This window comes from Lolium perenne, chromosome 6 (assembly GCF_019359855.2).
Source record: "Lolium perenne isolate Kyuss_39 chromosome 6, Kyuss_2.0, whole genome shotgun sequence".
NCBI lineage: Eukaryota > Viridiplantae > Streptophyta > Magnoliopsida > Poales > Poaceae > Lolium > Lolium perenne.
Window position 1 is genome coordinate 91,309,961 of NC_067249.2, and position 24,653 is coordinate 91,334,613.

Sequence of the window (24,653 nt, forward strand, 5' to 3'; positions counted from 1 at the left end):
GCTAAGACCTTGGGGTGTTCGGCACCTACCCCAGATTATCCGAAGCTTGGGGGAGGTATGCTTAGTATCTTGTTTATTTTCCTTCTCTTATTTCAACAAGTTCTTTCTAGTAGAAGGTTTGATTTCATTACTTGGTGGAATGTGCACCCAGTTACCTAGAGCATTTATTTGGATGTATCCAGGCTTATAGCGAGAAATGATAATAAGATTACTTGGTGGGCCATGCACTCAATTACATAGAGCATTTATATGGATGTATCCCTTATAGCGGGAATTGATAATAAGATTTGAGCTTTGCATTATCAATTATCTATGTTATTAAATATTTCTAGAATAGCAATTATATTTGGCATATAATTATGAGATATTTTAGATTCATTTAGTTTAGAGCTACATAGCTTGAGTACGGTAGGGCAAAGTAGAATCCTATCTTGAAAGCTTGGCAAAATCATATGCTTTTACATTGATAGATGAGAAGTTTCGTACCATAGTTTGTCTTTCATTCATGGCAATTGCTTAGGAACATATGTGAGAGATGATAAACCAAGGGAGAAAGGGTACAGTTTAATTTTGCGGTGATCCAAGGCACTGAGTATGTCAATGAGATGATGACCATGCATTCTCCTGGGAGTATGAAGTTCCAGCACTAGTTCATGAGCTTGTATCAGGCGATTTCCATGTCATTATTCCCAATAAAGCAATGCTTCACCCCTAAAAGAAGCTTTTGATGCCCACAAGTTCAGGCAAATCCCCTTCAGGCACATGGCTCTTGTTTTTCCTCTTCAAAATCACATGGGTGGATAGCTTAAAGATAAAAGTTACAAATTAATAGACAAATGAAAGAAGGATCTATACATATGTACCGCAAGAATCCAATGCTAGTGGCTGGGGAGCTAATTTGTCATTTTTTCGTTCCAATGGCACTAAAGAAATGATTCCACCTTGGGAATTCATCATTTCGACAAAACTTCACTAGGTTGAACCATCTGGATGAATATCTTGTTTCCATAAGATCTGAAAATGCCTCTCGAAAATCAAAGAAGCTTTCTTAACCTGTCAACGTTCATCCAGCTACTGAGATCACCAATCTTGGAACCATTCTGGAGCAGTCAAATCAGCGGGATCTTCGCCTGGCATGGAAGAGGGCACCGTTAAATCCTCCTGAAGAGTTTCTACATAGCTGTCGATGCGGTCAGAGATCTCCTGAGGTACTGCTGAAGTGCCATTTGCTGTTTGTTTCCAGTCAATGCCATCAAACCAAGGGTGTTTCTTTACTGCGTCCGCGCCTGTGGTTCCAAGGCGTCCATTCTCATCTACCACAAGTAGCTGGCCGCAAAAATGTGAAATTGAGTTGCCTTGTTGCACATAGACCAAATAAGGTAAAAGATAAGTAAATAATGAAAAGTACATTCATTGAATGAGGGATTCAACCTTGGTTATAAGGTCAACAACTTCCACGCTGAACGTCGACGGCATAGTTAGGTGCCCCTTCGCAATCTTAGCGAAAGGTTCCAGCTCGCTTTCCCTCCAGGACCCAAATGGCATGTCCGATTGCAGCATGAAATAAATCAATACTCCAAGCGCCCACCTGATCATGCAAAAGCAAGGGAATAAGATGTTAATCTTTACAGGACTACAGATATGTGAAGATTGTAGTGCAAGTAATATTAATGTGCACTATTATCCTAAGAGAATTTGTAATTTTCTATCTGCATCAGATTTTTCTTCATGATATTTAATTAGAAACGTAATATATCCATAAGGAATAACGAGTGAAGTCTGCCACGCTAGTGATGAATAGTATCATGGACAAGGCAGATAGATGGATGGCCTTTTTGGGGGAGATTAAATTAATGTACGTCTACTCCTGCTGTGTTTCAGCATTGAAAAACATAATATTAAGGAAAATGGTGCATGCTTATTGCTTAATAATAACAATTATTATTATACTAGTAATAATTCAGAAAGCATGCATAACTTTGAATCTTATACAAGAAAGGGGTCTATAACCCTTACCAGTCAGCAGTAAACCCATGCCCCTTGCCTAGAACGATCTCTGGAGCTAGAGAGTCAGCGATGCCACATATTGTGTAAGTCCTTTCACCTTCCAACTTCTTCGCAAACCTGAAGTCAACTATCTGTCACACATAAAAACATATGTATTGTTAGAACAACATTGCTATCTGCACTTGTATCATGTGAAATGTCAACTCAGTAAATCAGAAAAAATGCTACATAATAATCGATATTTGTTCTGGTCGAAGGAGGATTGTGTATTTGTACGCTATTGTTTCAGTGCTACATGGACATGTTTAGCGCTTATTAGTAGCATGAACATCGAGGTAAAAAGCAAACGGCAGTTCTAACATCATATTCCTTAAGGTCAGATAATCACCTGCAGATGTCCTGATCGGTCGAGCATTAGGATATCTGCTGAAACACCTCTGTAAAGAATAGACCTCTGAAATATTTTAGAGTTAGATGCATATTGTAGATAAGAACATAATACAAAACATAATACACAAAAACTGCATGTCAATCTCTTAATACAGAAAAGCAAGATCTTACCAGATGAAGTTCTTCTAGAGCAACAACAACTGAAGCTGCATAGAATCGCGCAGATGACTCACTTAGTGGTGTATTAAGTATTGAAGCCAGTGAGCAACATAGGCAACAATTCAGCAGTATTCCAAGGTACGATTGATCAGCACAGGTGCATAAAACTTCTGGCACACAAACTGATTGACTCAAACTTTTCATGATGTCTTTCTCCTGAAACACCTGTCCTTCCTTACGGAGATCTTTTACCCTTTTGATATAAAACCTTTTGAAGCTTTTGATCTTGTCTGGTCGAGGAAACAAAACAAGATTATATAAAACTTAAAAATACATGTAAGTCCATTACAAAATTGATACATCTGATAACAAAGGACGGTCAAGCTGAATTGCTTTCATACCAGAGCCTCTGATTTGGACAAGTCCGATCTCACTGCAATCAGCAGCATATATGCACGTCTTCCATTCCTGAGAACATATATAGAACCATGTATCAGCATATAATCTCAATAAATCTTCTCCAGATAGAAAAAGAAATGTCATGCTAGAGAAAAGGAAATGAAGTACTAACCCCCTACCAAATCAGATAGCTGAACCCTCCTAAAGGAAAAATCCTCATCTGTACTATGTTCCTTTGGGATAAGAGAATCTTTAAGCCTGCATAGATATCGTGACAGGATGAGCTCCCCGATCGACAAATATCTGATAGGCTAACTATGAAAAGGATGCTACATGTACAGTACTTGGAATCAGCCTGTGGAAGTTTAGGCAAAGACCCGACAATTAAATCAAATTTCTCTTTTGTGATTGTAGAACAGATCACATCACCAACTGAGATAGCAGTAAACGTGATACTCTCTCCAATGAGAGCCCACTCTCCAAAGTGTCCTCCCTCATCAATCTCAACCACATAATTGCCATTTTCTTGACTTTGTTGGACCTTCTTTGTGTGAGCACTAAGAAGATCCCAAGAATCTGAATTTAACTTATCAGCTGCTAATGTAAGTCTCACATGACCCCTTTGAATAATATATAGACAAGAGATGTTGTCATCCTGAAAAACGATTCACGAAAGAAAATAACTACACAAGAATCCCATAAGTTTGCAGAAGAACATGTCAATAAATCTTTTGGCTGTGCATTGTAGATGCAGAGTCCGGGAGTGAACTCTTTGATATTGTGCAAAGAATCAATAAAAGCTTCCATTTCCATAAAAAATCAAACCATTTTCACTCCATATACCTTGTCTACTATTACTTGTCCGTCTGCAAAGGATACCTCAGCAAGTGATTCGGCAAGTTGACTTAACTGAAGTACTGTCAATCTTGTAAACAGCTCTACAGACCGTAGCAACTTCAATGATGGTATATTTGAAAACTCTGACATGAGAATTCCTCGGAAATCCTCCCGCTTTAGAGCCCATAATGTTCCACTAGTCACAGCACGAACCGAAGACTGAAGTGGCTTGTTATACCTGTTTGCTTCAAAAATAGATGGTGATTAGATGTGCTAAATAGTGAGCGCTACCTATATCAATCTGAACTTGATCGGCTTATTGCATCTGCTTCATCTCCATGCCTGAAGGGCAGTGGAGAGATTCATATATTATCTGGTTGAGTCTTTCGAGGTCATGGCATGGTACATCTCAGATATAGAAAACAATACTACGTTATGTGTATTAGTTTGCAGGTGTTGCTACTTCATCTATTTTTTTAAGGAAAATATCTATGGACTCTACATGGTGCAGCCAAGGTTTAAGCTAACATAGTGAGATACATATGCGACTATGCAAGGTGAGGTTAACTTCAAGCCTTTTCAGCTATTATTGGAAAGAGATAGCATGTAGCACAAGCATCCTAGTGATTTGGTCTTACTTATATGGTAGAACACTCTTCATGTGGTAATGCATTAGCTTTCAGTTTTCACACTTCATGTAGTATGGTTTTGGAAATGATTTGAGTGATTGGTTACAAGAGCCAAAGTAAAGCGGGTCTAAGCTCCACTTTTTAGGTGCAGAGAGGAAACCCTTAATTTTGTTCTGACTGATAAATGCAATGTGGTACTTAGAGCTGAGCTTTTCGAGTGTGGTGGTTCACTGTAATTGCTTTGTACTTCAATGGAATGATACACAAAATTTTTACGTATTTGCGAGAAAAATACTGAGAGCTGACTATTATTATTGACCACCTCGCACGAGTGTGCTTCTTGAACAGTACAACTAGCAGACACCACTTTTGTTGACACATGAGTCATGAGAGGTCTTAACAAGTACTCCCTCCGTCCATAAAAGGATGTCGGAGATTTGTCTAAATTCGGATGTATCTATACACTAAAGAGTGTCTAGATACATTCATATTTAGATCAACTTGCGACATCCTTTTATAGACAGAGGTAGTATTTTTTTTACAAAACTTCTCTTATAATCAAACAAAACAGTATAATAAATCACATATGAGTAAAACTAACTCACATTAGTGCTAACTCTCCAAAGGAAGATAGTTTGTCAGCAGTATACCGATGCAGAACCTTACTCACTTCCTTCCCATCTTCTTCCTGTATATATACATTTCATCAGCTTAGTCTTGAAAATCATAGCACGGAGAGTAATGTAAAAAAAACTCTATGAACTCATTTAGTTTTCAAACTACAGTGTTAAATCAAATCTGATATAAGCAAACATATATGGACGTAGATTGTGCAGTGAGCAATGCTCTGCACATAAATATCAGGCAAATAACTATCTATAGATTCTATTTTCCCTCTTTATATCGAAGTATACAAAGAATTCCAAATGCATTTTAACCACTAAGATGTTACTTATCTTATAAAAATTATTGCATTCAATATAGTCCGACTCAGATGGTTTATGCATGCTGGTCCTTACCAAAGGAAAACTAGCAAATTGGAATCGACGTTTCACATCAGATATGGTGCTTTTTTGTGATCAATATTTAAATATAGTTATAGAAAAACGTTTGGCTAGCAAATCATTTGAAGAAATGCATGCATGTGTCTACAGATGAGTCATTTTCCTTAAATAAAAAGAAATGTAGAAACTTGTGAGCACGTCCTGTTGCTGTAAGCCTCACATAAAATAGCATTAATATTATTTCATTATTAATTTTGTCTTATTGTAAGATCGAAAAGCTACTAAGCTAGGTAGCCTGCATGTTAAACTGCGCCCGATCTACTCATGTGTATTTGTATATACAGGGGGTAGCCTTACTTGTGGCTGGCTGTGAGCTTGAAGAATTGACATAAAGAAAGGAACATACTGCTTTTCCCTCTTTATGCTTGAACAAGGGAAGCATAATGAATGACGTCAAGCAAAAAATATAGAATTAGATATCTCATTCAGCACAAGGAACAGGTGGCATAGAGGGGCACGATGTTGTGCTGTTTGGCAAGGAAGCTGGTCAGATTGCTACCACCAGCTACTTCAGTACAAAAACAGCGCACTGCATGCCCTACTCGGCCAAACTTCAGAGTACTGCTGCATTTTGTGGCTTCTATAGCGATCTGGGAGGTGGGGGTAGAGCCCCCATAGTATGAAGTAGTATACATTCAGATTCGTTCATTCTTCCAACCTTGGAAGTTGTTTTGCAACAATATGTAAGTCTTCTTACATACATGGGATTAGTTGATGCCTCATTGTGAAATCCTAAGGGCTTGTAAAATAAACGAGACCAACATAGGAGGAACCCTGCGGCATTTTATAAGAAGAAACTCGGGACACAGCCAGTGGAGCTGGGGCTCGAACGCCGGTCACGGGCAGCGCGCGCAGCCTATCTGTGCGCCGCTAGTCTAAGTTTGTAAGTTGTCCCTCTCTCCACATATTTATATTTGATCATATTTGTGTCAGAGGTGATTTTTTCCTGATTTAGCTATTCTCGCCTATTCTTCATTGCATACTGTATTTGATTTGCATTTTCTAACATACTATATGTATTTTGAAATGATTACCTGAATAGCCAAAACTTCAAACTCACCATTCCCAACTACATAGAAGCAGTCACCTTCACCACCCTGCATTATACAGTGTCCTTATTGTACAATTCTAAGCAACTTCAAAATGTCATCAGAGAAGTAATGATTGATGAATATAAAAGGGTAAGAACCTGATGAACCACTATATCCCCAGGTTTCGCCTCAACCCGTTGCATGCAATCAAGTAAAACATTGCACTGCGAATCAGTGAGCTTTCTGAAGAGGAAATGATCGTGTAGTATCCTCTCAATGTGTGCCTTCATATAATTTTTCGTAAATAGGATTTGTCAGCATAGGACACCATAAATCCTGAACTAAATTTCACAATGAGGAAAAATCGGTAAACCTTACTTGCTCTTCCCATGTCTTGCGATGTGACGGAGATGGCGGGACCCATACTTGACCATTTTCCAGAGAATTTTCAAGGGCTCTCAATCGTGCGCGTGATATATCCTGCCTGGAACGCTGATTGTTGGGGTTTAAACTAATGACGGATGGTGATTCAGAGCCCACCAGTTCTACTACTTGCTGTGATGGTTGTAAAGATGCCTTCAGTACGGTATGGGTGGACCCCGTCTGGTGAAAGATGAAGTATATTCAGGTAATCAAATAAACCACTTCTAAGGAAGTAAACAAGAAAACTAAGAAGATAAATCCATACATCAGTTAACCCGTTAATATGTACAAGTATGATTGTAATGTCATCCGTACGAGTTTCATACTGCAGCCAGAGACGATATGATTCAGCAACAATTGCAGCACACGCATCACGGGGATCCTTGTATTTAGCAATCTGCAAATCCATGACTATAAAGTTAAATATGTTGTCACACTATATATTAGAGTATTCAAAACAGGTAAGCAACAGACGGCAAAAGGTTTGATCTCTAATGTATCTCTACTATTCCAACGAAGCACTTGGTGCTCCCAGAATATTCAAGAAGAAAACAAATTTAAGAATTACAGCAGTACATAGAATTTACCATGTCTACGACCGTTTGGCTAGAAAGAAATTCAAAAACCCCATCACTAGCAATAACGAAGAATGGATGGCTGGCACTGAGCTCCAGGATAAAAATCTCCGGATTTGCAACAACACCAATAGATTCAGCAACAGAATCTCCAATACTACGAGTAAAAGCAGTTCCTGGATACATGCCATTTTCCACCCACAACCTTGGAGGATCGCCATCATCACTTTCCTCGGTACCCCAACACTGCACATCTGGGTTCTTTAGTCCTTCTATTTGATCCAATGTCAGAACCCTGGCACCACACTCCTTGACCCTTTCAACCTCATCAGTCCTGTAAGGAGTTTGATCTATGGAGAGGTCAACAGCAATCATATCTTCTCCTTTTTTCTCAGCAATAAGAGCACGTGAATCACCGGCATTTGCAATATACAATGTTCTTCCCCTCACCAATATAGTGATCGCGGTAGTACCACTCATGGAATCGTCCAAGCTATCAGCATGGAGCTGAGAGTTTGTTGCCAAGAAAGCAGAATGAAGGGCCTGAACAGCATTGGTACGAAACTGGGCATCTCTGAGCAGGTTTTCACACAGTCTTCGTTTCACGAATTGTGAGCATTGAGCTCCATATTCCCCATGGCCATCAAACACACCAAAGAAGTGATCATCGGGGCTTGCTCCAAATGGAGTATGTATGCAGAAGCTATCTTGGTTTGGTTTGTCCAATGATTCTGGATAGTAACCTCTTTGAGACAAATAGGAGTATCTCAGATCATAGTTCCCCAATGGGACTCGAACTTTGCGGGACCCTTCTGGAGGAAGAAACTGCGAAGAAACCCTCGAGAGACGACTGATACCAACATTTGATTCCCTTGTAATGTTCAATTGGTTCAATCCATCATCACCCTCTAGATCATCCGAAGAGCCATCTGAAGCACTAGAATCTGTCTTTCCCCTTCCCCGGCTTGATTTTCCCCTTGACTCTCTTGGAGAGTCAGCTGTTTGTTCGACACACCCGTGGGAACGCAAACATCCCTTAAGATGTGAACAAGAACAACACTTAGAAGGTGAGCAGCCCATCAAATGCAGAATCAGCTTGGTAAGGGCAGAGAGGCAGAAAGAACATGAACACTCAGAAGTCTCTGTTTCAGCTACAAATTATGTATGCACATGGACAGACAAGACCAATTTGAGGAAGCTGTCAACATACACAGAATCTGAAAGCTTTAAGAGAACCACTCTGTAAATGATACTTATTTCTTTGTGAAACAGAATGCTCATTCTCAACCCAACATTTAGAAACCTGGAACTTGATATTCATACGCACACCTAAAAAATTAAGAAAATAAGACCAGAGAAGTCAGTCATAGCTCCATAGTAAGTTGCAAGCGAACAATTTGGGATGTTATTTAATAGTAAGAGCTCTCCTTCTGTGTATAAGAAGAACAGATAACAATCACTCATGTTAGACAACATGAAGGAAGAACTGAATTTAATTGTCATCTGGACTGAGTGAAAGCACTGCAAAACTAGTCCATCATTTAACAATACACAAAAATGGTTGCCCAATAAAAATAGATAAAGAATCAGAAACATCAGATAGCTCTTGAGTCCTGGAAAACGCAGAAGCATCTTGAGACCAGAACATGAATTAGCCAAAGATTTGGCCAATCAGATACTCACCTAGAGAAGGAAACTATTTACACAAAAACTGAGGATATGTAGCTCTACTAATTGGGTGTAATTGGTATCTTTCGATATTAATATGTTCCCTTTATCGAAAAAAAATGTAGCTCTACTAATAATGCGGTCATCTGAAGTTGTCAGCTACAACCACAAGAAGATAACATAAAAAGAGGATTGGAAAGAAAAAATGTAGAAACTTGACACAGAGGATTGGAAACATAAAAGCACATGAATTTCCGCACTCTTTGTCGGAAAAAAATGAATTCCTGCACATTCGAGGAACATGCACAGAATCAATCCAACTCATATGAGGATCGGAGGAAGTATAATTTTTCAAAAGGGAAAATAATTAATGTTGTTTGTTTTTCATGTCAAATTTCTAATTTCAGTTCTCCTACAAGGCTACAAACAAAAGAATGCAATGCACTTGTTGAAGAAAGGCACCCATGTACTTTACTCGGCATATGTCTATATTTTCACCTCAGAGAAAAAGCTGGCAGCAATCTTAATGTGGTAGCAATGTAATGACCAAAGATTTGTGGGTGCCGCTATAAAAGTGGTATGCACACAACAAGTTCGTTTGATATTCTTAAAACTTCAATCTGAACAACAAAAAATCTTGGGAAATTCTTGACCAATTCAAACTGTAAGTAGATTGTGAAAAGTATTGTTGGGAAATTATTTATCATTTCAAAATCTAAGTAGATTCTGACAAAAGTGGCATTAACAAGAAAGCTACCGCAGTTCAGGTACGCTAGAAAGACGCTGAGAGAATCTCCATATATTTTTTCTTTGGAAGAAACAGCCAGCCACGACGTCATATTTATCGCCATGCCAAAAAAGAGAATCTTTCATAGTATAGTCCCAACAAAAAAAAAATGGTAGTACTACAGAAAGTCTATAATCGAAAAGAAAAGAAAATAAAATCCTGAGAGCAAAGTTGCTGTTGTGTCCGAGCAAGACATCGCCAGAAGAAAAACAGAGCTAATTCTAAAAAAATAAAATCGCCAGGTACCTGAAGATAGAACATTCTGCAATCACGACTACTACGAACTCGGCACTCCAAAGTACGCAAAGGAGTTGGAAGAAAGGAGAAGAGCAGCCTTGTAACTTACGGACGCCAAAAGAGGGGAATCTCCAGCAGCACACGAGCTTGTAGCCTTCGTTGGAGAGGAAGAGGAGAGGGGGAGTTTGTGAGGCGGGTAGAGGAGGAAGCAGGAGAGGAGCAGAGAAAGGGAGAGGAGGAGGGAGGTGGGTGGTGGTGGTGGTGGCCGTAAACCGTAGTGGTAGAGTAGTAGTCTCGGCAGGGAGGGTGGAAGCTGCCAGATTAGGAAGGAGAAAATCATCAATCGGTGATTGGCAATCAGCCCGGGGCAAAGATGGGAATGGAATCCCACGAGACACCAGTCTTTGCGGATGCGGGTGCGACGGTATCACACGCGACGCCATTCAGGCGAACGCAAGCCACGGTGCTACCATCGTAAATCTTTTTTTCTTGTACGGAGTAGTACTATAAAAACTCTTTTCTTTACACTCGCCATCTCAAATTCAAGGAAAATTATATTGAGTGGACGTGAGAACTCTAGTGATGTCATATAAATCATTATATATGTATGCAACCAACAATCATAATTATTTGACCAATGTCATAGAACAATATGCTACTTGTTGACCAGCGTTGCTCTGGACCGCCAACCCGTGGATGTCCGCTTATCTGCAGGAGGACTGACATTTGCAAGATCTCGGTATTGTGATACCCTTCGACTGCCGTTTGGTGGCACTTCTTTGTCATATGTTTGTATGTTGTCTCCTCTTTTAGTCGACGAACCTGTGAGTTTATATCGATCTCCTCTTCTTTTCTGATGTAACAAACTATATATCCCGACCAATGTCAACCCTTGTGGGTGGACAGAGCCTGGTTTGTAATGCTCTTTTTGTTAAAATCACACCGCGACGAAGGTATCACGCAAAAACTTTCATTTTCAGTGGTATCATCTTCCAAATGTATTTATTATTGAGAATCGGTTGAGTGGGAATGATAAGCACCCTATACATTGAATTGGCCGAGAAAACACCGTTCTTGGTGAGGTTCCATCGAAACTAATCAGTCCCCTGAGATAACTGTATTGAAGCTAACCTCTGTAGCAATTCATTCCAACTAGTCAGTTGGGGGCCAAATAGATCACGCATGAACGTCATGGAGAGAGGAGAAGTTTCCATAACCTTCTGTAAGATGTCTCACTTATAACGAATAATATTGTATAAAGCTGGATATTGTTTACTTTGTGAGTTCCAGTTTTCTTTCTTGAAAATCTACACGAGTAAGTAAGTATCAAGGTGATATGTACGTGTGTGATTTATCTTAAATTTTGTTAAACGTGTAAATACGATATTGAGGCATGATTCCGTCACGGTATCATGAGTACGTGAGACGAGCTGAGTATTTAACCTTGGAATGTGATTATTTTCACCTTAAGTTTTTTCCGCCTAGAAGTCGTTCTATAAGCCAACTTGCAATACTGTCGGCACCTTCTCCCTCCCAGTTGGTGACCCGTTAATTCATTCTACAGTTGCTTCGTGAGGAAAAACAGAAAAGCGTCCAAGCACACATGGACATATAATTTTGACGAGTAGGCATAGCTACTGTTAAATCAATTTTCAAAATTATCCCGCATGCTTCCCTCATCCATAAATAAGTATAAATCTAGTCTTTGTTCTAAGTGAAAGTTAATAAAATTTGAAAAAAAAAATATCAAAAAATCTAGGAACGTTTATGACACTAAATCAGTACCACTATATCTGTTTTGAAATATAGTTTTATAATATTTTTGATTGATGTCATATATGCTTTTACATTTGTCTACAATGTTGGTCAATTTTTAAAAAGTTAAGTTAGGCTGAAAACTAGATATACACTTATTTATAGATGGAGAAAATACTCATGAAACGGAAAAAGTAATCGGCAAAATAATTTGAGGAGCTGCGCATTTAACATGACCGAAAGATTCTCGTGGGAATTTAAAGATGAGGATATAGGAATGTTGGCAGATTCAAGCTGGGTGAACTGATTGATGGACGCTGGTGCACCACCCTCCAAAGTGTACGGCATTTTTAGGCTGTGGAATTAATTAGATGATCAATTAATATTGATATGAAGTGCCACCGTCCATCCACTGTTGGGAGACCAGTGCGATCACATCCCAACGAAACTGACTAATAATGTGCTATATTCATAACAGAACAAATAGTAACTAACTGCCCATAACAATAAAATGTTCGGCCGCGTTCCCAAACGGTGGCTCAAAAGGACTATTAGACGTGCTGGACAGAAAATTGGGCCTAGGCCGCGTGCTCCAACCTCGGTTTCTATTCGGCACGGTCCAGTAACATGTCCGATGTCACTAGCCATCCAGATATACCGTGAACGTGCCAGACACAAGCTGCGGCACCGACAGCCGGGTCACATGCCAGCGACCTAATCAATTTTACCGCCACATCGCCTCTCTTCTCCCTCTTGCCTCTCCCACCCTGCGAAAATGCTACCACCGCGTATATTTTGACACACCGACCGCGTAGCGCCTACGCCAACCATGCCTCCCTCTCGCCTCTCGTCCCACTTCGGCGATCGTCAACTCCTCATAGAATGTGCATCAACCTCGCACGCCCGCCTAGCACGCAAGGTGTTTGGTCGGTTGCCTATGTAGGTTTCATTTTTTGGGTTTTGCCTCTCTCATCGCCATTCAGCTGATTGATTGCTTCGTTGTTTGATTTTATAAATTGTGGATAGCGACGGCTAGATGATGATCTATCAATTCTTGGAAGAGAGGGCCAATGCCGCTGTCGATGAAGATGATCACTTGCTGATTCTCATTTGTTTTCGCCGCTCCCAAATATGGAGGTTCAAAGTGTGGGAGGAAGAAAGGCAGAGTATGGAGGATCATGCTAGTATGTACGCCAAAGAACCAACATATACCCCTAGAGGATTTTCGCCGATGATGTAGCATGCACAAGGAGTTGTTCATGATGCTGGTGCATGGTGTGAGAGAGTACGATGACTAATTCATGGTGAAGAAAGATTGCACTGAATGAATGATTTCTCATCAATCCAAAAATGTCCTACTGCAATGAGGATGCTTGAATATGAAGCTCCTACAGATGCAAAATATGAATACTTATGCTTATCTTGGACACATGCATGTACATATTCTGCTGTGTGGTGGTGGATTTGTTTAGACCAGACTATTTGAGAGAGGCCACTCATATCATGGCCTAAATAAAGCGAGAGGATCTCTTGAGATGCTCGGAAGCATCGATTGCATGTACTGATCATAAAAGAATTGTCCATTTTCTTGGCAAGTTTTGTATGGTATCATGGAGTGCACGTGGTGCTTGAAGCTATCTCAGATTATGACTTACGAATTTGGCACTTTTTTTGGCATGACGAGTTCTCACAATAATATCAATATGTTGCAGCGCTCACCGGTCTTTGCGAGACTTGTTGAAGGTCATGCTCCACCTTGCAACTATGAGATCAATCACCACCTATATATCAACGGGTACTACCTAGTCGAAGGCATCTATTCAAAATGGTCAATATTTGTGAACACAATCAGCTATTATGTAGGTTAGAAGAGGTATGGCTTTAATTCCTGCAAGGAGAGTTCCATGAAGCATGTCGAGCAGTCATTAATTTTGTGTGCTACAATCTTGATTTGTTATTGTCAGGTATTTTACTCTTACTTGGTCTCAAGATGAGATTTGGAAGATGACTAATACTTGCGTGATTATGCACAACACAATCATCGAGAGTGAGCGCAAGTCTCCATTGCTTGATGATCATCTGTATGATCACCAGGATTCTCTTGGCGTTGTTGATCGTCAGAAGACGGTGTATTTTCATGATTTTCTTGCCATGCATACACGAATTCATGATGTAGATATGCATGTGCAACTACAAAAAGCTCTATCTATGGAGGTTCAAAGAAGAGACCGCGTGATGAAGTCGAACTTCATTTTAGTATAATTGGATGAATTATTTTATTTTTACATTTAATTATCGCAGAAAATTGACATCTTTATATATTAAAAAAATTACTATATATTATTTGAAAACACGATTTAATTTTCTGAAAAAATAAATATAACTATTGGGAAAGGTCAAATGGGGGGCGCGGTTAGGCAGAGGCGTCCTCCAAACGCCACAACATGGGTCGATGACCCACATTTGGTCCATCAACGCGTCAGCCAGAGCTGGTTGGGGGGACAGAGCTGGATATGCTCTTAGGTTGAATCATTATTGAGCTAAAAAAACATATAAAGTTAATTGTTTTACTTTGTACTCTAGAAGTCCAGGAAATGACACTGCAGGAATTTGATTCAAGCTTTTGAAGGACCTAGCCCGGTGGGAATGCCTCGTTGCGCTGCTAGGGGGATCCACGATAGCACACGGGCGACCTGGTGTGCTGTTAGTGACTCCACCGTGCCAAATGTAGCAACGGTAGGCTTGGCATGCGCTAGTGCGTGCTCCTGCGCCTTCTACGGCGAAGTGGCCATGCTCCTGGGAGCTGCCAGTTTTTGTCAACCTAGCGCCGATGACGAGGAGTAAATTAATATCCTTTTTCTATTTCTTTGCCCTATGTAAATTATGATTAAATATTACATATATTATTAAAGAAAATAAATGAGGCTGTCCATTGGGTTTAACCCCGACCCAAACGGACCAAAGGTGGATACCGCTATATTTATGTTCGCGAATCGACCTAAATAAATTAAACGAACACAGTTCGTGTCCTTTTTTTTTTTTTGACAAAAACACAGTTCGTGTCCTAAATAGATGAGTGGGGGATGCCCTAATCATTCAAAAGGGGTGTATAGCTGACGGTCTCTTCATGCCCTGTTCACGCCCTGGCTCAAGTGGCAAGCAAGCACCCATGCGAACCCATCGTGGACAGGAGGAGGAGAAGGAGACGCGACAAAGGCAGGCGGCCGGATTGTCCGCAGACGCCGCCACAGGATTAGAACATGTGGTGTGCAGCGGCGGCGTCGGGGATAAGGAAAGGGAAGGCATATGCAACTGGCGACGCATCGGGTGGATGGACAGGCATGTGTGGCTGTACGTACATGTCCATACTATATACTCGTGTGAGCAACCCCTTTTTCCTGTGGATGAAGATGAGCTGAACCTGGCTGGCTAGCTGCCTTGCAGCCAGATCATCCTTTTTTTCCTTCTTATTTTCTGGGGCCTCCCGTTACTGTCATTTCTACTCTTCTCTTGTAGCGGCGCCCGTGGATTTTTAGGGGAAGATGTTTGTTTCTGCATTTTGGCAAGTTGGACACAAATATTTGTAGCTTGGAACTTTCTTCCGGCTGTTTCTTTCATGTGCTTGGTCCAAGCAGGATGGGTGGCCCATTAGCTGCTCAGGGTGAAGAAGATTGCATAGTACTTCTTCTCGTGACCAGAACTAGCTAGAAGATGCAGTTTGGATCGCACAAATGATTGGTCGGGCTCCATGAAGGAAAAGTTCAGAACCAAATCCAAAAGTAGATCGTAGAGAAGATTTGCATTCGCGGGCGGACACATCACGGTTAGCGCACGCGTTCGCGTCATTCTTCCGCGGGCCTGCCTACTAGCGTCCGCGCTCGCTTCGCCTTCTGCGTGCTAGTAGCATTGATGCGTCTTTCTGCGCGCGTTAATGGTGTACCTTGCCTTTTGTGCTCAGTGTCGACGAGGCCGCCGTTCGGTTTCAGTGCTAGGGCATTGAAGGCGAGCATCTTCCATCCTTTTAAGGGGCCCAGGTCACCGTCATGGGAAAAGGGTGGACTTTCGGTGCTCTAAGAATGACCACGAAGCGGGTTCTTCGAGCGGCCGGAAGAAGCAACATCAACCTGTGTTGGGCTGGCTCCTCAATTCGACGATGTTGTCGGTCCATCCTGTCCCGCGCGAAGGGCGCGAGCGGCGTGACGAGATCTGTCGCACCAGTCCTTCCTCCCGCCGGTTCTGCGCGATGATCCGGCGTACGGGTCTACGGGATGGAATCCCCGAACTAGGACACCTTCGGGTCCTCGAAGTTCAATCCATGTCGGCGTGCATGCTACCTCGACGACATCGGCTTCTTCAGCTCGTCAACCCAGAGGTCCATCCATCGGACCTCACCGAGGATGAGGCGTTGAAGATGTCATGCAGACCGATCTTAGGAGCTCCCTCAGTGGAATGGCCTCGTTGTCAAGTTGCGCAAGTCCGCGCTGGCGCAAGGCAGGCATGTCACCCCTCTAGTGACCCCCGTGGGGAGCCATCCGCGAGCGCCACCACCTCCTCCCGCGACAGCGTCAACGTCGGCGCAGTCAGTAGGCCCCCCTCTGGCACCGAGGCCTCCACCCACACAAGGCACCTTGTACTGGCTGTGGCCATGGGAATCATCGAGGACAACGATGGGTAGGGATCAATGGCGGTGGCAACCATAGTTAACCTAGGTTTTAATTTTTAGCTTTTTTTTCTTTTTTCACACTATGTAATATATTCACTATCAATAGAAATATTACTACAAAAACAGATTTTCGTCGGACCATTGGGGCTACCCGACCCAAGCGAACAAACAAGGCCGTGCAGCAATTTTCCTGTTCATGGCGTGACCCAAACAGACCAAAATGGAAACTTTTGGAGATGTCATAAAAGCAACGGTATGTTTTCTCTTAAACACAAAGCAGCCCACCAACCCCTCTATCCTTGGTGTGACCGGAGCCCAGAAATAGATATGGGTCAAGGTAGGAGCGGTGGGCCTCGAGACAAGGCAATGCTTAAAACGTGCTCCCTCTGTTTTGTAAAATAAGGGGTATAAGTTAAGTAAAAAATTATAACATACAAAATTTAACCAAATTTTACAATCTCTACAATATCTACTCAATCTTATTAGATACATCATTAAATATATCTAATACTTTATTGTAAAGTATTATAATGGTTGGTAGTTTTTTTCTAAAATATTAGTTTTTTTGTTTTGCGAATTCTAAAATATTAGTCAAACTTTACATAGTTTGAATTTTGGCCAAACTTTATACACATTTGCTCACACTATATTTTTTATTTTAACAAGTGAACAAGTTTGTTTGAACATTTTTTCTGTAAAATTGCTGAAAATTCTGCACATTAATATTAAAATGCAAGAACCTAGAACCCCCATAAAAGTGGAGAAAAAACAGAAAGAAACAAAAAAAAAAGTTCACACATACAGCTGAAGGCAGACTGATGAAGGCCGATACATCCTGGACCAGGCCCATTTAGCAGTATTCAACCCAGTGGCCCCCAAGAAACAGCGGTGGGAAAGGAGGGCCTGGCGTCTTGGCCAGCATCTAAGCTAAAGCAAACGGGATTTCCCTAAAAAAAAAAAAACTAAAGCTAACGGGAGCATCAGATTTTGTTCGCCAGAATTTTGTACCAAACTAGTAAAAGTGCCCGTGCGTTGCACTGGGTTAAACAAAAGCTTGAACGTTCGTGAAATCATCCAAGATGACACTTCTTCAATGTGCCATCATTATCGAACATGATAAATAAAGCGATAGATCAGGTTTTGACAACTCACCTTTTTTTGGAAAACATTGTCATCATTTAAGTTTTGCCTCAAACTTGATTGGCATGCCTAACTGAATTTCCCTGTGTTTTCTTGGATTGTCTAGACCTTATATTTTTTAACCTTCTAGTAGTGATATAGGAAATCCCGACATAATGGTGTCGGGACGGTGTGTTTTAACTTTTTTTTAATCTTTTATCACTTGTTATCCAAAGAATTAAAACAAAATTCTGAAATAATATTTATTGATAACATATATAGTACTTTGATAGTACATACACTGAGAAGACCAAAATAATATGTTAAATAAAAATTAGCGATGCAGAAATAAATTAAAGACTCAGATTGCTTGGCTTACATTTTTTTTGAAAATTCAAACCAAGTTTGACTAATTTTTTTGAAGAATCTATCAACAAATGTAATATCTTATAGATACCACACGAAAATATATTTCTTTATCTCCTAGTGATATTGATTTATATTTTGTATTTAATGATTTTTGATAAAAACTTAATCAAACTTAACATAGTTTGCTCCTTTGATTCAAAGGATTTGCATAGGAATTATGTAGGATTTGGTTCCTATGGGAAAATTTCCTATACATGTTGTTTGATTCATAGGAACATATCCTATAGGAAAAAATCCTATAGAAATCTTGTACTGTAATTCCTATAGGAAAAATGCATTAGCTCCTCATGGAAAAATTCCTTTGCTACAATCAAACAAACTTCATCTTCCTATAGGGTTTAATTAGCATTCCAACCATATACCTTTCCTATTCCTATGTTTTTCCTATCCTTTAAATCAAAGGAGGGTAGTAGAAGGTAGCATGGGTGACGAGTGGATGCCTTTTTCTCCACGCAGCTGTCTCACACGCTAGGTCCAAAACAGTAGCTTATAATTCCTCTCTTTCTCTTCTCTAGCCTCAAATTCTGCAGTGTTTGTTGTGTCCTCCTCTCCTCTAGCCAGACATACAATCCGTCTAGCTGATTGCAAGGTTATGTACGTGTACGCCACACTGCTGGCTAACTCATCACGGCCGCTCGCCGCGGTTCCCAACAGCCGCTTCCCTTTGCCCATGTATCCTCCACCTCCTCTTCCTTGATGAGACGGCAATCCACCTACCCTCCCCTCTTCAGTCCTTCTGGCGCCGGCAGCGCAAGTGGAAAGGTGGTCAAATAATTTGCTTGCCTTCTTGTAATCTAGGACAGGATGATGCTGGCCAGGTCTCCGCGCGAGCACTCATTACTCTGTATCCTATCCTTTCCTGGTTTCTGGTTATCTTTTAGTGCTTCACGATTACTGAATCTTTGATTAAGAAATCCTCACATAAGGTTTCTCCTAATCCCAAATTTTCGGGTTGGAGGCGTGCCCTGTTCTGCTGCTCGATGGAGTCAGGGACCGTAGCGCTGCAGAGAAAAGAGAGATGAGAGGCTGTGGGGGTCGGACGGACGCACGGAGAGAGGGAGACCGGAGAGGGATGGCAAGCGACGGCGCCGTGCCTAGGCGGAGTAGAGAGCGGCCGCCGTTTCTGCCTTCCATGCCCCCGAGCCGCCCTCCTGTAGCCCATGCGTCGCGTTCGCTCCGTCCACCGTGGGCCGGCTCACTGGGGGAAGCACGCCACGACCTCGTCGCTGGGTGGTTACTTCTCAAGGGGAACCGCCCCGCACCGTGCGCAGGGCATCCCTTCGCTCGCAACCGCGCCCAGATGCAAACCCCGCGTGCAACTACCGCCGCAACTTGATTCCCTTCATTTTCGGATTCCCTTTTCTTCTACAGCGGGAGAATGCGCAGTCCGTCCCTGATTTTTGCCAGCAGTTGTGTCGTTGAGATCTCCTCTGGAAGCTCTGCGTCGAGCTCTCGTCGTCCACTACAGGTTGTTGAGATCTCAAACCGTCCCGCTGTCGTGCTTCATGCCCGCCTACGATTCTACGAATCCTCTCCGCGCGTGCGTGGTAATTGGTAAAGCAGCAGGATCCTGGCAGCTCATGAGATGTGCACGCCTCCTAGCCAAACCCGCCCGGCGCTGAATATCGAATATGGGGAGTAAACATAAAACATGACGCTGCCGCCTTGGAATCGAGAGGCTTGGGGGTTGGGGCCTTGGGGGCGGTCTTCATGTCGATGCCGTGCGTGCCTCCCGTCCGGGTGTAGGATCTAGGTGACGGACGTTGTGGGATTCCTCGGCGAGGCCGACTGGTGCTGGCTAATCAGCATCGCATGACGGATTCAGATCGAAAACGAGAGGAAGGAACGAGAAGAACGGAGACATAGATCGATCCGGACGCGTGTACAAGTAGTCGAGGGGTATCGTGCCGCCGGAGGACAGTTTGGTTTGGATTGCTGCCCAAGATGGTTGCCGCGGGAAACGGAAAACGAAGGCCCACACGAAACGCAGCGATCGGGAAGGCCCACCCTGAAATGAACCGATCGGTTCGATGGTTTAACGTGAAAGCGGTGGCAGTGGCCGTAATTTCCACCGAAAAATAAGAGCAAATTCAAAACGGACGAAAAAATAAGGGAGAAACCTTCCTTCCTTTATTAGTAGGTATAGATAACAACTTTTGCTATTATGGTGGTCGGGAGTTACACTTTAATTTCTAGAGCGTCCAGTCATTAGATATTTTGATTTTCCATTTTCTTGTCATATTGATTTGTTCCTCTATATTTGATCTGATGCCAAAATAAAATTATTGTTGATATTATCCGAATAAAGTTTCATGCTTTGGAAAATATAAAGAAAAAGGTGGACACGATGCTACATACTCCTCTCTGTGTCCCGAATTAGAGGTGTGTTGGTTTGTGTCCAAGATTGCCCTACCAAAATTTTGGCTAGCTAATATTTTGGTTCAACTATTTTTTATCCTGGCCAAGATTGATTTAAAAAATAAATAAAAAATTGGTAGTGGAGCATTCCACGGTTGAAAGTGTTTTGGCTTTCAGCTCTTAGCCCCCCTTTGGCATCAAAGTATTTTTTGAAGTATTTTGAGACTACTTTAATTTTAAGTACTGACGTATTAAATACCTCAAGGTGTTTGGATCCAAAGAATATTGTGGTTTTAAAAACTGAAGTATTCTACAAAATTGTATTTTTTGCCATGATTGGGTACGACGATTTCACACCGAACGTCGCTATAGTACATTACTGACAATTAACGTTTGATGATCGCATTTTCGTCATAAGATCGTCATAAACGAACCACTATGATGAGCCATCGACGAAAATGAAGGATCGCATGTCAACACATTTCTTGTAGTGCACAAGCCAGGTAAAGAGATGGGTGGGGAAAACCGTATGAACGGAGACTAATGATCAACATTGATGTTGCTTTCCAGATCGACTCAGGAAGAGGAGCTACCGGGGTGGTGGTGAGAGATTATACGGGGCAATGTATTGCTGCTGCTAATTGTTTTCTGCCTCATGTACTTGATGCACCGGTGGCATAAGCATATGCTTTTCGCGAGGGTTGGCCCATGCAACAATTTCATTCTCCAAAAGGATTGTATGCAGGTTGTCGATACAATGAAAAGGGAGGATTTTCAGCAACGTCGTCTGCTGCAATCTATGACAATTATAATATTCTTTGGAGTGGTTTTGATAATGCGTCTTTTGGGTATTATAACGGGGAAGCTGAACGCGCATAGATCCCCATGTGTAGTTTTGGTATTTCATGAAAATCTCTATAGACTAATGTTTGTATTGAGTTTCTCATGTAGGTTTTGTCCATAGAATATGCTTGAATCATATGCTGGTTTTAAGGTTGAAATAAGAAGCAAATGAAGAAGATCAAGTGATAAATATGTATTCAAAAAGATGTAGTGACATGTCATATGCATCTTCAAGACATCAACAATACGAAGAAATAAGAAATGACATGCATTGAAGAAGATGAATGAAAATGGTGGTGTGCATTGAAGAAGATGAATGAAGACGGTGACGTGCATTGAAGAAGAGGGATGGCGATGGAGCTAGCCATCCATATGGTGGTCATGGATACAAGAAGATATGCCGAAGAAGAAGCTCTCCCATAGTGGTTTATGGAGAGAAATCCGCAAGACTTCATCAAACAACCTTGAGTACAATCAAGAAATATGTTCCATCTTGAAGCGGTCGATATCTTCATCATCTAACTCAAGTGAAATCTGCAAGGTCATGGTTTGTTCTTGATAGGCTTTCTCTTTTACCGGTTTCTTGTTGTTGGGAGCTGGTTTTTATGATAGTTGTTCGTTCTATCAAGAGGGCTCTCGAATAAGTAACTTGGTTGTATCATTCGGAGAGAGATCAAATCCCTTGCACGCTTGCATCATCTTTCTTGGTTGTTCTTGGTTCTTATCCATGTGATTTCATAGAGCATGTGTTCATTCTCATGACAAGCTCTAGCTCATCAAAAACGGATCTTGTATGAAAAACTTGTTGCATTTTCGAGGTTGGCATTTTTCTCGCTTCTTCGTGTTGAGAGTTTGCACCTCTAAAATTCATAGAAAAATCTCCCCGCTTGTTTTCATATTTTTTGGAGGTAGCTCTTTGTGGTGACCCGGCATACCACTGCATGGTGTAGTATGCAAATCTGATATAACACCAATGAAACACCATTCCACTAGTATTATATCGCTCAGAGTGGTACAACAGAAACATATGCGGGTCCAAGGCATGTCTATAGAATTACAACATTGACTCTGTTACATAAGATCATCACAGACTCCTACTTTACAATGAGGTAAAACTGCAAATAACTCCAGAAGAACGACTCGTAGTCTAGTCTTATCACGAACTCTATTTGTAGAGTATTTAACTAGCTATAGAGGCTATGAATAGATTCTAGCTAAATAGGAGCTAGGTTTAGGAAGCTAGTTCCCTTCTAAGGCTAAACTAGGTTGTCTCCTTGATGTATGTGGTATCTGACTCCTCTGACAGGATCCTGTTTCTTGAAGTAGTTGTTGACTCCTCGGTCTTCGAGTTGCACGGTAGATCCTCCTTCGATGCCTCCATATCTAAGCAGGGGATTTAAGAGTGGGATGAGTACGAGCGTACTCAACAAGTTCATTATAGGAAAGAGGTGTTTAATGCACTAGATACAGCATTAGACCAGAAAGTCTAGTACCAATGCAAGATTTCATAACCATTTCTTCAAAATATTGCTTTTATTCAGAAGAACTATGTCCGTCAGCCTTCACCGGTTTACTAGAACTTCATGGAGCTCCTTTCCGGCCGCGTTCGCAGTTCCATATCCCGGAACAGGGAGTGACAGGTCACGGTTCTTTACACTCTGCAGAGGTGTGTTGCTTTACCCATAAGAGATCTTAACCTTGGTGCCAACCGGGCAATTTCCCCGTCCACACTTCCTATGGTGTGAGGCCCGGTATAAGGTCTAGCCAATCATGTTCCTCCTCTACCTCGAACACCCACCCTTTGTTGCATGCCCCGACCCTGGGTCCACGCCGGTCCCATTATTCCTGTAGATTTCAAGGTGGACCCCGACCACGATGACAGTGCTGGGCTCTACCATACACTCCTACGCCGGTAGCTGCAACCCATCATAGACCGCAATACCGTGGGGACTTAGGACTCCCCAGCCTCACCGCTTGCTCCTTTGGGCGACAAGTGTACTACGGACTATGCCGTGGGGACTTAGGACTCCCCAGCCTCACCCACTACAAGAAAAGTTCTGATAGACAACGTCTCAAAATCGTCCGCTAAGGGGTATTTTTCGTCGCCTATGGGCCTAACCCGACGATATGGGTTCTGTTGTGGAAACTGCGTCAGGCAAAGTCCTACGACGATTTTTTCGGTCCGTCGCGCTTGGGCGCCCTTCCGCCACGGAAAATCGGACCGTTGCCCAAGTGTTTCCGGGAGCCCGTTGACTGCTGACGTCATGCAACCTGACACGTGGCAGAGCACGCCGTTAATGGCGATTAACGGCGTTAACCTACGAAACCCCGTGGTAGATGGTAGGCCCACACGAGGCCTGCCACGTCTTAAGCGGGCCGGCCCATTAAGTTTACGGGCCGGGCCAGCTGACTTAGTTTGACCGGTCAACTATATAGCTGGGCTGGTCCATTAGTTACGTGGGCCGGGTCTAACCTCTAAAGTTGACTGGTCAAAACTTTAATGGGCCGGCCCACTAAGCATGTGGGCCGGGCCGAATGCACTCGTTTGACCGGTCAACAGGCAAAAGGGCCGGCCCACAAGACATGTGGGACCCACTTTCCTGGTATCATGCCGGCCCATTTACAAAGTGGGGTCCACATTAAAGCAAGTGGGCCGGCCCAAAAAATTATTGGGCCGGCCCAATTAGCATGTGGGTCCCACTTTCCTGCCATATCTCCAAGCCGGCCCATTTAGTACGTGGGGTCCACATTAGATCAACTGGGCTGGCCCAACAAGCCAGTGGGCCGGGCCAAAAGCACAAGTGGGTCCCACTTTCCTGTTAAAGGGCCAGCCCATTTAGTATGTGGGGTCCACCATATAGCAAGTGGGCCGGCCCAACAAGATAGTGGGCCGGGCCAAAAACACAGGTGGGTCCCACTTTCCAGTTAAAGGGCTGGCCCATTTAGTATGTGGGGTCCACCATATAGCAAGTGGGCGGCCCAACAAGATAGTGGGTCGGGCTAAAAACACAGTGGGTCCCAATTTCCATTTAAAGGGCCAGCCCAATTATTATGTGCGGTCCACCATATAGCAAGTGGGCCGGCCCAACAAGATAGTGGGCCGGGCCAAAAACACAGGTGGGTCCCACTTTCCTGTTAAAAGGCCGGCCCATTTAGTATGTGGGGTCCACCATATAGCAAGTGGGCCGGCCCAACACGCTAGTGGGCCGGGCCAAAAACACAGGTGGGTCCCACTTTCCTCTTAAAAGGCCGGCCCGTTTAGTATGTGGGGTCCACCATA

The 24,653-nt window shown here is 42.4% G+C and overlaps 1 protein-coding gene across 3 annotated transcripts; it reads right to left on the bottom strand.

Annotated features, from left to right (window-relative positions):
- Positions 1–654: 654 nt before the first annotated feature.
- Positions 655–10,631, bottom strand: LOC127320955 (protein phosphatase 2C and cyclic nucleotide-binding/kinase domain-containing protein). Of its 3 annotated transcripts, XM_051350018.2 has the most exons (16): positions 10,316–10,603; positions 7,527–8,843; positions 7,205–7,336; positions 6,895–7,119; positions 6,675–6,800; positions 6,520–6,582; positions 5,027–5,109; positions 3,799–4,030; positions 3,300–3,610; positions 3,135–3,213; positions 2,958–3,024; positions 2,569–2,846; positions 2,396–2,461; positions 2,017–2,138; positions 1,432–1,588; positions 655–1,326 (listed from the first exon to the last, which is right to left on the bottom strand). In XM_051350018.2, the coding sequence occupies exons 2-16, from the start codon at positions 8,592–8,594 to the stop codon at positions 1,081–1,083; spliced, it is 3,255 nt and encodes a 1,084-aa protein (XP_051205978.1). In that variant the 5' UTR covers positions 8,595–8,843; positions 10,316–10,603; the 3' UTR covers positions 655–1,080. The 3 variants fall into 3 exon arrangements, 1 of the variants encoding a protein (XP_051205978.1); XR_007863697.2 differs by lacking the exons at positions 655–1,326; positions 1,432–1,588; positions 2,017–2,138; positions 2,396–2,461; positions 3,300–3,610 and having other exon boundaries at positions 2,774–2,846; positions 3,128–3,213; positions 3,799–4,037; positions 6,546–6,582; positions 10,316–10,631; XR_007863696.2 differs by lacking the exons at positions 655–1,326; positions 1,432–1,588; positions 2,017–2,138; positions 2,396–2,461; positions 3,300–3,610 and having other exon boundaries at positions 2,774–2,846; positions 3,128–3,213; positions 6,546–6,582; positions 10,316–10,630.
- Positions 10,632–24,653: the final 14,022 nt, after the last annotated feature.

What these genes read in the sequence shown, in the direction of transcription:
- LOC127320955 (XM_051350018.2), bottom strand. Translation starts at nt 8,594, where the DNA reads ATGGGCTGCTCACCTTCTAAGTGTTGTTCTTGTTCACATCTTAAGGGA. An exon ending in GCCAAACGGTCGTAGACATG is followed by an intron (nt 7,337 to 7,526) that starts GTAAATTCTATG and finishes ATGGATTTGCAG; the next exon opens with ATTGCTAAATACAAGGATCC. An exon ending in ACCGATCAGGACATCTGCAG is followed by an intron (nt 2,139 to 2,395) that starts GTGATTATCTGA and finishes TATGTGTGACAG; the next exon opens with ATAGTTGACTTCAGGTTTGC.